Source organism: Oncorhynchus mykiss, chromosome 16 (genome assembly GCF_013265735.2).
Source record: "Oncorhynchus mykiss isolate Arlee chromosome 16, USDA_OmykA_1.1, whole genome shotgun sequence".
Taxonomy (NCBI): Eukaryota; Metazoa; Chordata; class Actinopteri; order Salmoniformes; family Salmonidae; genus Oncorhynchus; species Oncorhynchus mykiss.
Window position 1 is genome coordinate 33,659,978 of NC_048580.1, and position 13,104 is coordinate 33,673,081.

At 41.6% G+C, this 13,104-nt stretch overlaps 1 protein-coding gene across 1 annotated transcript in view; it reads right to left on the reverse strand.

The window, feature by feature from the left end:
• The window catches only part of clcn6 (chloride channel 6), a 28,587-nt gene that overhangs the window by 7,321 nt on the left and 8,162 nt on the right, over positions 1–13,104 (reverse strand). The window contains exons 13-20 of the mRNA XM_021565635.2: positions 11,537–11,669; positions 11,014–11,167; positions 4,266–4,422; positions 4,061–4,167; positions 3,587–3,773; positions 2,712–2,875; positions 2,275–2,431; positions 1,288–1,395 (exon numbers count right to left, since the gene is read on the reverse strand). Coding sequence (XP_021421310.2) covers positions 1,288–1,395; positions 2,275–2,431; positions 2,712–2,875; positions 3,587–3,773; positions 4,061–4,167; positions 4,266–4,422; positions 11,014–11,167; positions 11,537–11,669 — 1,167 coding nt within the window. The remainder of the gene's footprint in view (positions 1–1,287; positions 1,396–2,274; positions 2,432–2,711; positions 2,876–3,586; positions 3,774–4,060; positions 4,168–4,265; positions 4,423–11,013; positions 11,168–11,536; positions 11,670–13,104) is intronic.

The following is a 13,104-nucleotide window of genomic DNA, read 5'->3' on the forward strand; positions in this document are numbered from 1 at the left end:
ACCTGTTAGGTGGATGGATTATTTTGGCAAAGGATAAATGCTCACTAACAGGGATGCAAACTAATTTGGCACAATTTGAGAGAAATAAGCTTTTTGTGCGCATGGAACATTTCTGGGATCTTGTATTTCAGCTCATGAAACCAACACTTTTTACATGTTACGTAAAAAAAAATAAAAACTTGTAGATTCAGCCATGAACTGAATTTTGGCGAAGAGAATGGTCACGGGACCCCCCAAAAATTATGATAATTTTTACACTACAAACTGCGGCATGACGGAAGCCACTGCTCAGTAAAAAGGCATGTGAAAACCAGTTTGGAATTTGTCAAAAGGCACCTAAAGGACTCTGACCATGAGAAACAAGATTCTCTGGTATGATGAAACTAAGATTGAACTCTTTGGCCTGAATGCCAAGAATCTCATCTGGAGGAAACCAGGCACCGCTCATTATCCGGCCATTACCATCCCTACGGTGAAGCAGGGTGGTGGCAGCGTCATGCTGTGGGGATGTCTTTCAGCGGCAGGGACTGGGAGACTAGTCAGGGTCGAGGGAAAGATGAAAGGAGCAAAGTACAGAGAGATCCTTGATGAAAACCTGCTCCAGAGCGCTCAGGACCTCAGACTGTCCAACAGGACAATGACCCTAAACACACAGCCAAGACAAGCCAGGAGTGGCTTCGGGACAAGTCTCTGAATGTCCCTGATTGGCCCAGCCAGAGCCTGGAGTTGAACCCAATCAAACATCTCTGGAGAAACCGAAAAATAACTGTTCAGCAACGCTCCCCATCCAACCTGATAGAGCTTGAGAGGATCTGCAGAGAATGGGGGAAAAACTCCCCAATTACTGGTGTTCCAAGCTTGTAGCATCATACCTGAGAAGACTCGAGGCTGTAATCACTGCCAAATGTTCTTCAACAAGGTATTGAGTAAAGGGTCTGAATACTTATGGAAATGTGATACTTCTGTTTTTTTTTTAATACATTTGCAAAAACCTGTTTTTACAGGTATGGGGTATTGTGTGTAGATTGATAAGGGAAATATTTAATACATTTTAGAATAAGGCTGTAACGTAACAAAATGTGGAAAAAGTCAAGGGGTCTGAATACTTTCCGAATGTACTGTATCTCAATCTACTTTTTTTTAAATCGTATTTTCTGCTGCTCATAAATGTTATGTTCCTAACTTTTTAAAGTTGGGAGCACCAGTGCTACCAATGAAAATGTTTAATTTAGAGCCCCGATTGTAAGTGCAGCAGTAGCTGTAGATGTGTGATGGACTGGGTCGTACCACTATCATGCGGGGATTGAGAAGGGCCAAGTCTAGGTCATGGATGTCTGGGAAACGGGGGTAGTCCTCCGTCATCTCAGCATACGACAGTCTCGGCTGCGTGGCACTCTATGTGGACACAGACAGACAAATAAAAGGCGCACAGACATACACACACGAGAACATGTGTAGAAACACTACACACACACACTGACTAACTCCTGGGTCTTATTCATTAGTGCACAGCACACAGTGGCAAAACGTAGCAAAACGTTTCGCAACAGAGAACAAAAACGAGAGGTTATGTGGTTCCTTCATGTTTCAGTACGTTTTATTCAATTTGTTGCCTAATGAATACGATGTGCAAGTGACATCGTCCTACGTCATACTTCCGGGTCCTTTCCCCTAATCTTTTGATTGGGCTTGACGATTATATCATAACATTAGTGAAAATCCGGTCATTTAAGATACATATAAAATCATTTTTGCATTTGAGGATTAATTTATTACGTTTTTGCGCTCAAGACCCTTGTGCTTATGTTTTTCACATTGAATACCATTCAAAAAGGAAAATGACATGCCACTGACATACCTCATACTAGGAATTGCCAGGGGACATCACGATATAATATTTCCACAATACTTAAGTGCGATTCTTTATGTACCACAATTCTATATGTATTGTGATTTGATACTGCAATTTTATTGTGATTCGATGTTCAAAAAACTGGCTCACTGCAGGTCTTACTACATGCCACTACAGAGGCATGAGAAAACAAGTTTTAATAAGTCAGAAATAAAATGGCCGATGGATAACAAACCATAGGATGAGAAATACTGGAGTTTTGGCACAGGTAGAGCCGATTAGCACCAGCTAACAAAAATGTAATTAATACTTTGAGTCAGAGAATCGAATGCAAAAATAATATTGCAATACTCTCCTGTATCAATATTTCCCCCCAAACACTAATGATTACGACCCTGTGGGTTGGGAGTTGGGCCACTGACCGACTGGTTCTCTGCGTAGCAGACGCCGCGGATGAGCAGGTTGACCAGCTGAGAGCGCAGGATGATGCCGTGAAAGGTCAGAGGTCGGAAGCGCTCCTCCATGGTCCACTCCTCGCTAGGGGACTGGTCTGGGTACAGGTTAGGGTAGGGTGCATGTCTACAAACATACACACAGCCATAGAAACGTTAGAACAGCACTTTCTCCAAATAGAAACACCGGACTGACTCATTACAGTGTCTCCATCGATTACAACGTGTGCAAAGTTTATTAATAGTTCATTTCAGAAGAATGATGGATTTAAAAAAAATCTCAATTTGACCCAAGTCAAAGTTACAGGGGATAGGATGGTTACATGGTTGGTGTTGTAAAAAATGGGATGGGGTCAAGTCAGGTGTGAGAATGAAGGTGTGCGTATGTATGTATGTGTGAGGCTTACCTCCTCTCCAGCATCTGCTGCAGCATGTCCTGGCCCTCCTCCATAGCAGGCACCACGGCCACCAGCTGGTCGTCACACACGTTGCGCAGCTCACTGGACGGGTATGACTTCATGGACTGGCAGCGCCGCCGCTGCTCCCCGGCCCTCGTCAGCACGCTTGCTTTCTGAGGAGGTTGTTGGCGGAGAAGGCAGGGTTACACATGCTCCACAGACACACCTTCCTGTTCATATAAATGGAAATCATTTTACAGTAAAAGACCGTCTGTGCATCACTGTTCCCTACATTCCCTAATGTAATTACTGACACTGCCCTAACACATAAATAGATGTGACTAGACTTTTTATTAACATGTCACAAAGGGCTTTACAGTAACAATACTAGAAGGAGGGGAGCAAGGAAGGATAAACAACATTTTACAATTATTGGAAACACGGCCAAACTAAGTGGCCTTTATCGGTAGCCCCAACCTATGCATTATACAGTAGAACAGGGTTCTGATTACTCCTGGTGGCAGTTTGTGGTATGGCAAGGGCACCTTCAGCAGAGGTGTATTCATTTGTCACAGACTGTAGCAAAACGTTTGGCCTGAGGATCCAAATGGAAAACGTTTTGTAATGAAAACAAGAGTTTCTATTGGATAAAACCAGGTAGGTCCCTCCCAGTTTCGTTATGTTTGCATATTTTCGGGTCCTAGAGTAACCAGGCAAAACGTTTTGCTACGATCTACAACTAATGCATACACCCCAGGACACAACATAGTGAAATGTTAAGATAGAAATAGGTTCAGTAGAACAAACATCTCTGACATGTAGAATAAAGGATCATGTCAGTTCTATTCATGCAATTTCCATCTGCACGTTGCCCTGGCTCCTACCTTGAAGCGGATGTTGTTGCTGATGAGGATGTTGCCCTTCATGAACTCCCGTTCGTTGTCCCTGTTCTCGGTGACCACGGGGAAGGCATGGTAGACGGTGGTGCGCAGGATGCTCACCAGGGACTGGATGCGCGTATGGGGGTACACGTACGTCAGGTTGGGCTCCATGATGTCACTGGCCGTCAGTCTGGGGGACAAACATGTACCAGGGTTAGGGTCAGTCAATTCAGGAAGTAAAATTCCAATTCAATCATTCAAAAAAGGTAACCTATTTTCAAGTAAAAAGGAAAAGCTTTTTTTATGTATGCTTTTTTTTAAACCCATCAACAGATTACACAGTTGGTTAAAGGCTGAAAAGAGCCACATATATACAGAATATGCATGTATACTGAAGAGAAATGTGCTAGTTGTAAGTGGGTTTGGATACAATGACCACTGATCTTTATTATCAGAAATGTAGTATTATTTTCTTACTTGTCCATCTCGACCTCTGTCTCCCACTCCAGCAGTGGCACTCCTCTCAGATGAATGTGGATGTCATAGATGCCCTTATTGAAGAAATCCCCCGTCCACTTGGCCACCTGAGCATACGCACACACACATAATCCTGTAAGTACCAACTCTGATGCAAGTCTACTAAATTGTGAATGTAAGTTCAAATCAATGAGGTGTACTTTACCATGAGGGTTATCATAATGGGCAAGCCGTAGGTGATCTCATTGGTCGATTCTATGAGAATGACAGTCAGGCTGATGGTCATCCGGACCACACCTCCCAGGAAGGCGGCTGCACCAATCAGAGCGAAGGTCCCAGAGTAGATGTCCATCCCCAGGTTGCTGTGGCAACAGAACAGCCAAAAAGGAACCAACCAGGAAAAGCAGGATCAGTCGAAACAGTAAGTGTCAACATTAGGAAAGGTTTTAGCAAAGGACGGGGGAGAAATCTCAACTTTTTAAAATTACTTCCTAAAAGTGGTCAGTTCGATAGCGATTACTAAGGAAAGACTCTAAGGCTTATTGCTAGCACTGTCCGCTCAAACGGCATTATTTTCTTATACCTAAGACCACCACAAATCTATGTAAACCAACTGTAAATCAACATATTAATCATGTTGTTTTGATAAGACAGTTTGCATTATCGTCCAACAGGTGGCATTACACTCACAAATCACACTATCTGAAGTGAGACAATGAACTGGCACCTACAGTCCAAAATGCCAAGAGAAACTTAGCTAAAAATTAAGTTAACAATCTCCCACAGGCATTACAAGGGCCTCAGCATGGCACATGAAAGCAGTCATTACTTGCAGGAACCCAAGAACTCAAAAGGCCTGAGTCTGACAAAGCAGAGTACAGAGGACAACTGGGTCAAAGAGAGAGAGGAAAAAACTCAGGAGTGTGGGAGAGAAGCGCTTAGAGAAAGTGCCCAATCATCAGATTCCTTCTCAGAGGATATGTCAACTTTAAAATGTAGCTTTGTTGGCATTTTTACACATTCTAAGAGATACAAACTCCATGGGAAGTTACACTGCAGCTACACATACATACATGCATACATACATCTCACAGTAGTTTGGTACTGGGAAAGTAGTTGGGAGATTTCCAAACCAACAGATTTCAAATCATAGAAACCAGATCCATATACAGGGCCTTCAGAAAGTATTCATACCCCTTGACTTATTTCACGTGTGTTACAGCCTGAATGTGTTACATGTGTTACAGCCTGAATTCAAAATGGATCTACACAAAATACCCCACAATGACAGTAAAAATTTGTTTAGAAATGTTTGCAAATACCTCATTTACATAAATATTCAGACCCCTTTGCTATGACACTCCAAATTGAGCTCAGGTACATCCAATTTCCTTTGATCATCCTTGAGATGTCACTACAACTTGGGAGTCCACCTGTGGCTAAATTGGACAGGACTTAGAAAGAAACATCTTTGACAGTGCATAGCTGACAGTGCATGTCAGAGCAGAAACTATACCATAAAATCCAAGGAAATGTCTGTACAGTTGAAGTCGGAAGTTTACATACACCTTAGCCAAATACATTTAAACTCCGTTTTTTTTTACAATTCCTGACATTTAATCCTAGTAAAAATGCCCTGTCTTAGGTCAGTTAGGATCACCACTTTATTTTAAGAATGTGAAATGTCAGAATAATAGTAGAGAGAATGATTTATTTTAGCTTTTATTTATTTCATCACATTCCCAGCGGGTCAGACGTTTACATACACTCAATTAGTATTTAGTTACATTTTTACTTGGGTCAAACATTTCGGGTAGCCTCCCACAAGCTTCCCACAATAAGTTGGGTGAATTTTGGCCCATTCCTCCTGACAGAGCTGGTGTAACCAAGTCAGGTTTTCAGGCCTCCTTGCTCTCACACGCTTTTTTTCAGTTCTGCCCACAAATGTTCTATGGGATTGAGGTCAGGGCTTTGTGATGGCCACTCCAATACCTTGACTTTGTTGTCCTTAAGCCATTTTGCCACAACTTTGGAAGTATGCTTGGGGTCATTGTCCATTTACAACCAAGCTTTAACTTCCTGACTGATGTCTTGAGATGTTGCTTCAATATATCAATATAATTTTCCTTCCTCATGACGCCATCTATTTTGTGAAGTGCACCAGTCCCTCCTGCACCTTGAAATACATCCACAGGTACACCTCCAATTGACTCAAATGGTGTCAATTAGCCTATCAGAAGCTTCTAAAGCCACAACATAATTTTCTGGAATTTTCCAAGTGGTTTAAAGGCACAGTCAACTTAGTGTATGTAAACTTCTGACCCACTGGAATTTTGATACAGTGAATGCTAAGTGAAATAATCTGTCTGAAAACAATTGTTGGAAAAATGACTTGTGTCATGCACAAAGTAGATGTACTAACCGACTTGCAAAAACTATCGTTTGTTCACGAGAAATTTGTGGAGCCGTTAAAAAAAATGTTTTAATGACTCCAACCTAAGTGTATGGAAACTTCCAACTTCAACTGTAGATCTCTGAGATAGAACTGTGATGAAGCATATACAGTGCTGTGAAAAAGTAATTGCCCCCTTCCTGATTTTTTTTTTTTTTTGCACATTTGTCACACTTAAATGTTTCAGATCATCAAACAAATGTTAATATTACACAAAGATAACTGCATTTAGTGTTTACTTGGGTTAAGTGATCATTTTATTTATTAAGGGAAAAAAAGCAAAGTAATTGCCCCCCCTTGTTAAATCATGAATTTACTGTGGTTAATCACATTTTTTGGAAAGCTGAGTTCAATTTCACTAGCCACACCCAGGCCTGATTACTGCCAGACCTGTTGAATCAAGAAATCACTTAAATAGAACCTGTCTGACAAAGTGAAGTAGGCCAAAAGATCTCAAAAAGCAAGACATCATGCAGTGATCCAAAGAAATTCAGGAACAGATGAGAAACAAAGTAATAGACATTATCAGTCTGGAAAGGGTTACAAAGCCATTTCTAAAGCTTTGGTACTCCAGCGAACCACTGCGAGAGCCATTATCCACAAATTGAGAAAATTTGGAACAGTGGTGAACCTTCCTAGGAGTGGCCGGCCTACCAAAATTACCCCAAGAGCGCAGCGACAACTCATCCAAGAGGTCACAAAGGCACCCACACCAACATCAAAAGAACTGCAGGCCTCACTTGCCTCAGTTAAGGTCAGTGTTCATGACTCAACCATAAGAAAGAGACTGGGCAAAAATGGCATCCATGGCAGAGTTCCAAGGCGAAAACCACTGCTGACCAAAAAGAACAAAGGCTCATCTCACTTTTGGCAAAAAACATCTTGATGATCCCCAAGACTTTTGGTAAAATATTCTGTGGACTGATGAGACAAAAGTTGAACTTTTTGGAAGGTGTGCGTCCCCGTAACATCTGGAATAAAAGTAACACAGCATTTCAGAAAAATAACATCCTACCAACAGTCAAATATGGTGGTGGTAATGTCATAGTCGGGGGCTGCTTCAGGACATGAACGACTTGCTGTGATTGATGGAACCATGAATTCTGCTCTCTACCAAAAAATCCTGACGGAGAATGTCCGACCAATAGTTCGTGACCTCAAGCTGAAGCACACTTGGGTTCTGCAGCAGGACAATGATCCAAAACACACCAGCAAGTCCATCTCCGAATGGCTTTTTTTTTTAAATGAAGATTTTGGAGTGGCCTAGTCAAAGTGCGGACTTGAATCCGATTGAGATGCTGTGGCGTGACCTTAAAGGTGGTTCATGCTCAAACCCTCCAACGTGGCTGAATTAAAACAATTCTGCAAAGATGAGTGAGCCAAAATTCCTCCACAGCGACGTGTAAGACTCATTTCCAGTTATCGCAAACGCTTGATTGCTGAGGGTGGCACAACCAGTTATTAAGTTTAGGGGGCAATTACTTTTTCACATAGGGCCATGAAAGTTCGGATTGCTTTCCCACCCCCAAAAAATAAAACCATCACTTAACTCAAGTAAACACAAAATGCAGTTGCTTTGTGTCATATTTAAATTTGTTTGATGATCTGAAACATTTAAGTGTGACAAATGTGCAACAAAAAAAAAAGAAATAAGGAAGCAGCAAATACTTTTTCACAGCACGGCATCTGTGAAAGGGTATAAAACAACTTCTACAGTATTGAAAGTTTCCAAGTGCACAGTGGTCTCAATAATATGGAACTACCCAGACTATGCCTAGAGCCTAGAGTTCAACCAAACTGAGAAACCGGGCAAGAATGACCTTGGTTAGGGAGGTGACCAAGAACCCAATGACAGAACTTCAGAGTTCCTTGGCTGAGATGGGAGAACTTGTCATAAGGACAACAGTCTCTACAGCAAACTCCAGGCATGCCCCTACCAATCTGGGCTTTATGGGAGATTTTCTCAGGAGTCGCTTCCGTCTGGCAAAAGGCACATGAGAGCATGCCTGGAGTTTGCAAAAAGGCACGTGACAGACAGAGCATGAGGCAAAAATATTCTGTGGACAAAAATGTTACGATTTAGCCTGAATGTAAAGCACTATGTCTGGAGAAAACCAGGCATAGCTCACCACCCCTACCGTGAAGCATTGTGGTGGCAGCATCATGTTATGGGGATGCTTTTCAGCAGCAGGGACTGGGAGACTTGTAAGGATAGAGGGAACAATAAATGGAGCCAAATACAGCCAAATCCTTGAAGAGAACCTGCTTCAGAGTGCAAACGACCTTAGACTGGGGCAAAGATATATGTTCCAACAGGACAATGACCCAAAGCATACAGCCAAAGCAATGCTGTAATGGCTTCAGAACAAGAATGTGAAAGTCCTTGAGTGGTCCAGATAAATCCCAGACTTGAATCCCATTGTAAATATGTGGAAAGACTTGAAGATTGTTGTTCACTGCCACTCCCCATCTAACTTAGAGCTTAAGAAAATCCCCAAAACCAGATGTGCAAAACTGGTACAGACATACCCAAGACGACTCAAAGCTGTAATCGCCGCCAAAAGGTGCTTCTACTCAGGAGTGGGAATACTAAAGTAAATTGGATTTCTGTATTTCCTTTTCACTTCAACATTATGGGGTATTGTGTGTAAAAAAATATATATATATATATATATATATATATATATATATATATATATATATATATATATATATATATATATATATATATATATATATATATATATATATATATATATATATATATAAATAAACACAATGTGGGTCAAGGAGTATGAAAACTTTCTGAAGGGTTTATTTCTACTATTTTCTACATGATAGAATAATAGTAAAGATATCAAAACTATGAAAGAACACATATGGGATCACGTAGTAACCAAAAATGTGTGACACAAATTAAAATGTAAGTAGCCACCCTTTGCCTTGAAGACAGCTTTGCACACTCTTGACATTCTCTCAACCAGCTTCACCTGGAATGCTTTTTCAGTCTTGAAGGAGTTCCCACATATGCGGAGCACTGGTTGGCTGCTTTTCCTTCACTCTGCGGTCCAACTCATCCCAAAACATCTCAATTGGGTTGAGGTCAAGTGATTGTAGAGGCAAGGTCATCTGATGCAGCACTCCATCTCCTTCTTGGTGAAATAGCCCTTACACAGCCTGGAGGTGTGTTGGGTCATTGTCCTGTTGAAAAACAAATGATAGTCCCACTAAGCGCAAACCAGATGGGATGGCATATCGCTGCAGAATGCTGTGGAAGCCATGCTGTTTAAGTGTGCCTTAAATCACAGACAGTGTCACCAGCAAAGCACCCCTACACCATCACACCTCCTCCTCCATGCTTCACGGTGGGAACCACACATGCGGAGATCATCTGCTCTGCGTCTCACAAAGACACGGCTATTGGAACCAAACATCTCTAATTTAGACTCATCAGACCAAAAGGACAGATTTCCACCAGTCTAATGTCCATTGCTTGTATTTCTTGGCCCAAGCAAGTCCCTTCTTATTATTTGTGTCCTTTAGTAGTGGTTTCTATGCAGCAATTCAACCATGTAGGCCAGATTCACGCAGTCTCCTCTGAACAGTTGATGTTGAGATGTGTCTGTGTTATTGAACCCTGAAGCATTTATTTGGGCTGCAATCTGAGGCAGGTAACTCAAATTAATGTATCCTCTGCTTGCAGAGGTAACTCTGGGTCTTCCTTTCCTGTGGCGGTCCTCATGAGAGCAGTTTCATGATAGCGCTTGATGATTTTTGCGACCGCACTTGAAGAAACATTCAAAATTCTTACATTTTCCACATTGACTGACCTTCATGTCTTATATTAATTTCTCTTTGCTTATTTGAGCTGTTCTTGCCATAATATACACTTGGTATTTTACCAAATAGGGCTATCTTCTGTGTACCACCCCTACCTTGTTACAACAACTGATTAGCTGAAACGCATTAAGGAAAGAAATTCCACAAATGTACTTTTAACAAAAGCACACTTAATTGAAATGCATTCCAGGTGACGACCCCATGATGCTGGTTGAGAAAATGCCAAGAGTGTTCAAAGCTGTCAAGGCAAAGGGTGGCTACTTTGAAGAATCTCAAATATATTTTTTGGGTTACGACTTGATTCCATATGTGTTATTTTATAGTTTATATCTTCACTATTATTATACAATGTAGAATATAGCAAAAATTAAGAAAAACCCTGAAATGAGTAGGTGTGTCCAAACTTTTGACTGGTACTGTACATATGAATGAATCTGATATACACCATTACCATTCCTGGACATTTTGTTACGAGACAGTTGGGCTTACATATTTGAGTACTGACTATGAGAACGTTGGGTTTACATTTCGTGGGGAAAAAATTATAATAAGAATGACAGCCTAACAATTTGTGTACATTAGCTCATGCCTAACACTGAGAACAGTTGATTATGAGAACGTTGGCCTAACATTACGAACTTTATCAGAAAATTGGTCTTACATTTTGAGGAGGTTGGCCACCAGGCGTCCAAAAGCGGCACCACAGAGCAGCGAGGGCACAAAGAGGCCGCTGGGCACCGACACGCCGTACGTCCAGCACGCCAACAAAAAGTACAGCACAAAGAACACAATCAGCGTCACAGGGCTGAATGTACCTACAGAGACAGACAGGAAACACAGGAAATCACACACTAAGTCTGCGTTTACACAGGCAGTCCAACGCTGATCTTTCTTCCATGAATTGGTATTTTGACCAATCACATCAGATATTTTTCAGAGCTGGCCACAGAGTTGTTCATTATGTTCTGTATAATGATGAACTAAAGTGTAGCCATCACGAGTACACAAACATATTTCGGTGTGTACGTGTAGAGACTAGGGACCCTGTTCAAATAAAACACAGATTAAGCCTAGTCCTGGAACCAAGAAGTACTTTAAATAGAGATTATTGAGCTTGTCCATAATCTCATTCATCATTATCTAAAAGGCTAAACTGATCCAAGATCCAGCCCTTGTTGTCTCACCGTCCTGGTGGAAGAGCTGGTGGATGGCCACCTCCTGAGGGTTGAAGAACAGAGTGGCCATGTCGTTGTACGTCTTGTTGGGGCAGAAGAACTGGCGGATTGTAGAGTTGATGACGTCTTCATTGAGGGACACCTAGATAAAGCGCCATATCACACATTTTACCATTGTAACAAAACCATTGAATGGGAGCATGTTTCTAACTTTAGTTACATTAATGTATACAGAACTGTATACATGTCTGTCCGATGTGGTACGTATTCAAAATGTGAAACTCCACTTCTGAAGGACCTGAGTGTATACTAGACTAGAGACCTGGGGAAACAGTTTTGGAATAGAGGTGATGTCTATGCCATAGATTGAAACGTTAAAATATTAACACAATGGCCGACACTGGAGTGACGGTGTGTGCTGCCCGATGAATCGGTTCATTTACACCATTAAAAGCATTGAATGTTGAAACTGTGGTATGTTCAGTGAGGTCAAACATTGAAAATGGGGTATATTCAGTAAGGTGAAGTGTTCAGTACGTTGCAGATAGAGCTACTCATTCATTTCTATCTGGATTCCCTAATCTACATGACAGACCATCATATCGGTTCTATACAATACACTTCTATCTGAATGTTCTTCATCGTTGCACCCTCCTGAACACTAGCACGGTTGGGATCAATGCCATTTCACTTCATTCAACTCAGTCGGCCAATCTGAGGTCAGAGAGGCAACAGAAAACACCAATAAACGTTTTAAGGATGGTTGTTGTATGAATACAGTGGGGCAAAAAAGTATTTAGTCAGCCACCAATTGTGCAAGTTCTCCCACTTAAAAAGATGAGAGGCCTGTAATTTTCATCATAGGTACACTTCAACTATGACAGACAAAATGAGAGAAAAAAATCCAGAAAATCACATTGTAGGATTTTTAATGAATTTATTTGCAAATTATGGTGGAAAATAAGTATTTGGTCACCTACAAACAAGCAAGATTTCTGGCTCTCACAGACCTGTAACGTCTTCTTTAAGAGGCTCCTCTGTCCTCCACTCGTTACCTGTATTAATGGCACCTGTTTGAACTTGTTATCAGTATAAAAGACACCTGTCCACAACCTCAAACAGTCACACTCCAAACTCCACTATGGCCAAGACCAAAGAGCTGTCAAAGGACACCAGAAACAAAATTGTAGACCTGCACCAGGCTGGGAAGACTGAACCTGCAATAGGTAAGCAGCTTGGTTTGAAGAAATCAACTGTGGGAGCAATTATTAGGAAATGGAAGACATACAAGACCACAGATAATCTCTCTCGATCTGGGGCTCCACGCAAGATCTCACCCCGTGGGGTCAAAATGATCCCAGAACCACACGGGGGGACCTAGTGAATGACCTGCAGAGAGCTGGGACCAAAGTAACAAAGCCTACCATCAGTAACACACTATGCCGCCAGGGACTCAAATCCTGCAGTGCCAGACGTGTCCCCCTGCTTAAGCCAGTACATGTCCAGGCCCGTCTGAAGTTTGCTAGAGAGCATTTGGATGATCCAGAAGAAGATTGGGAGAATGTCATATGGTCAGA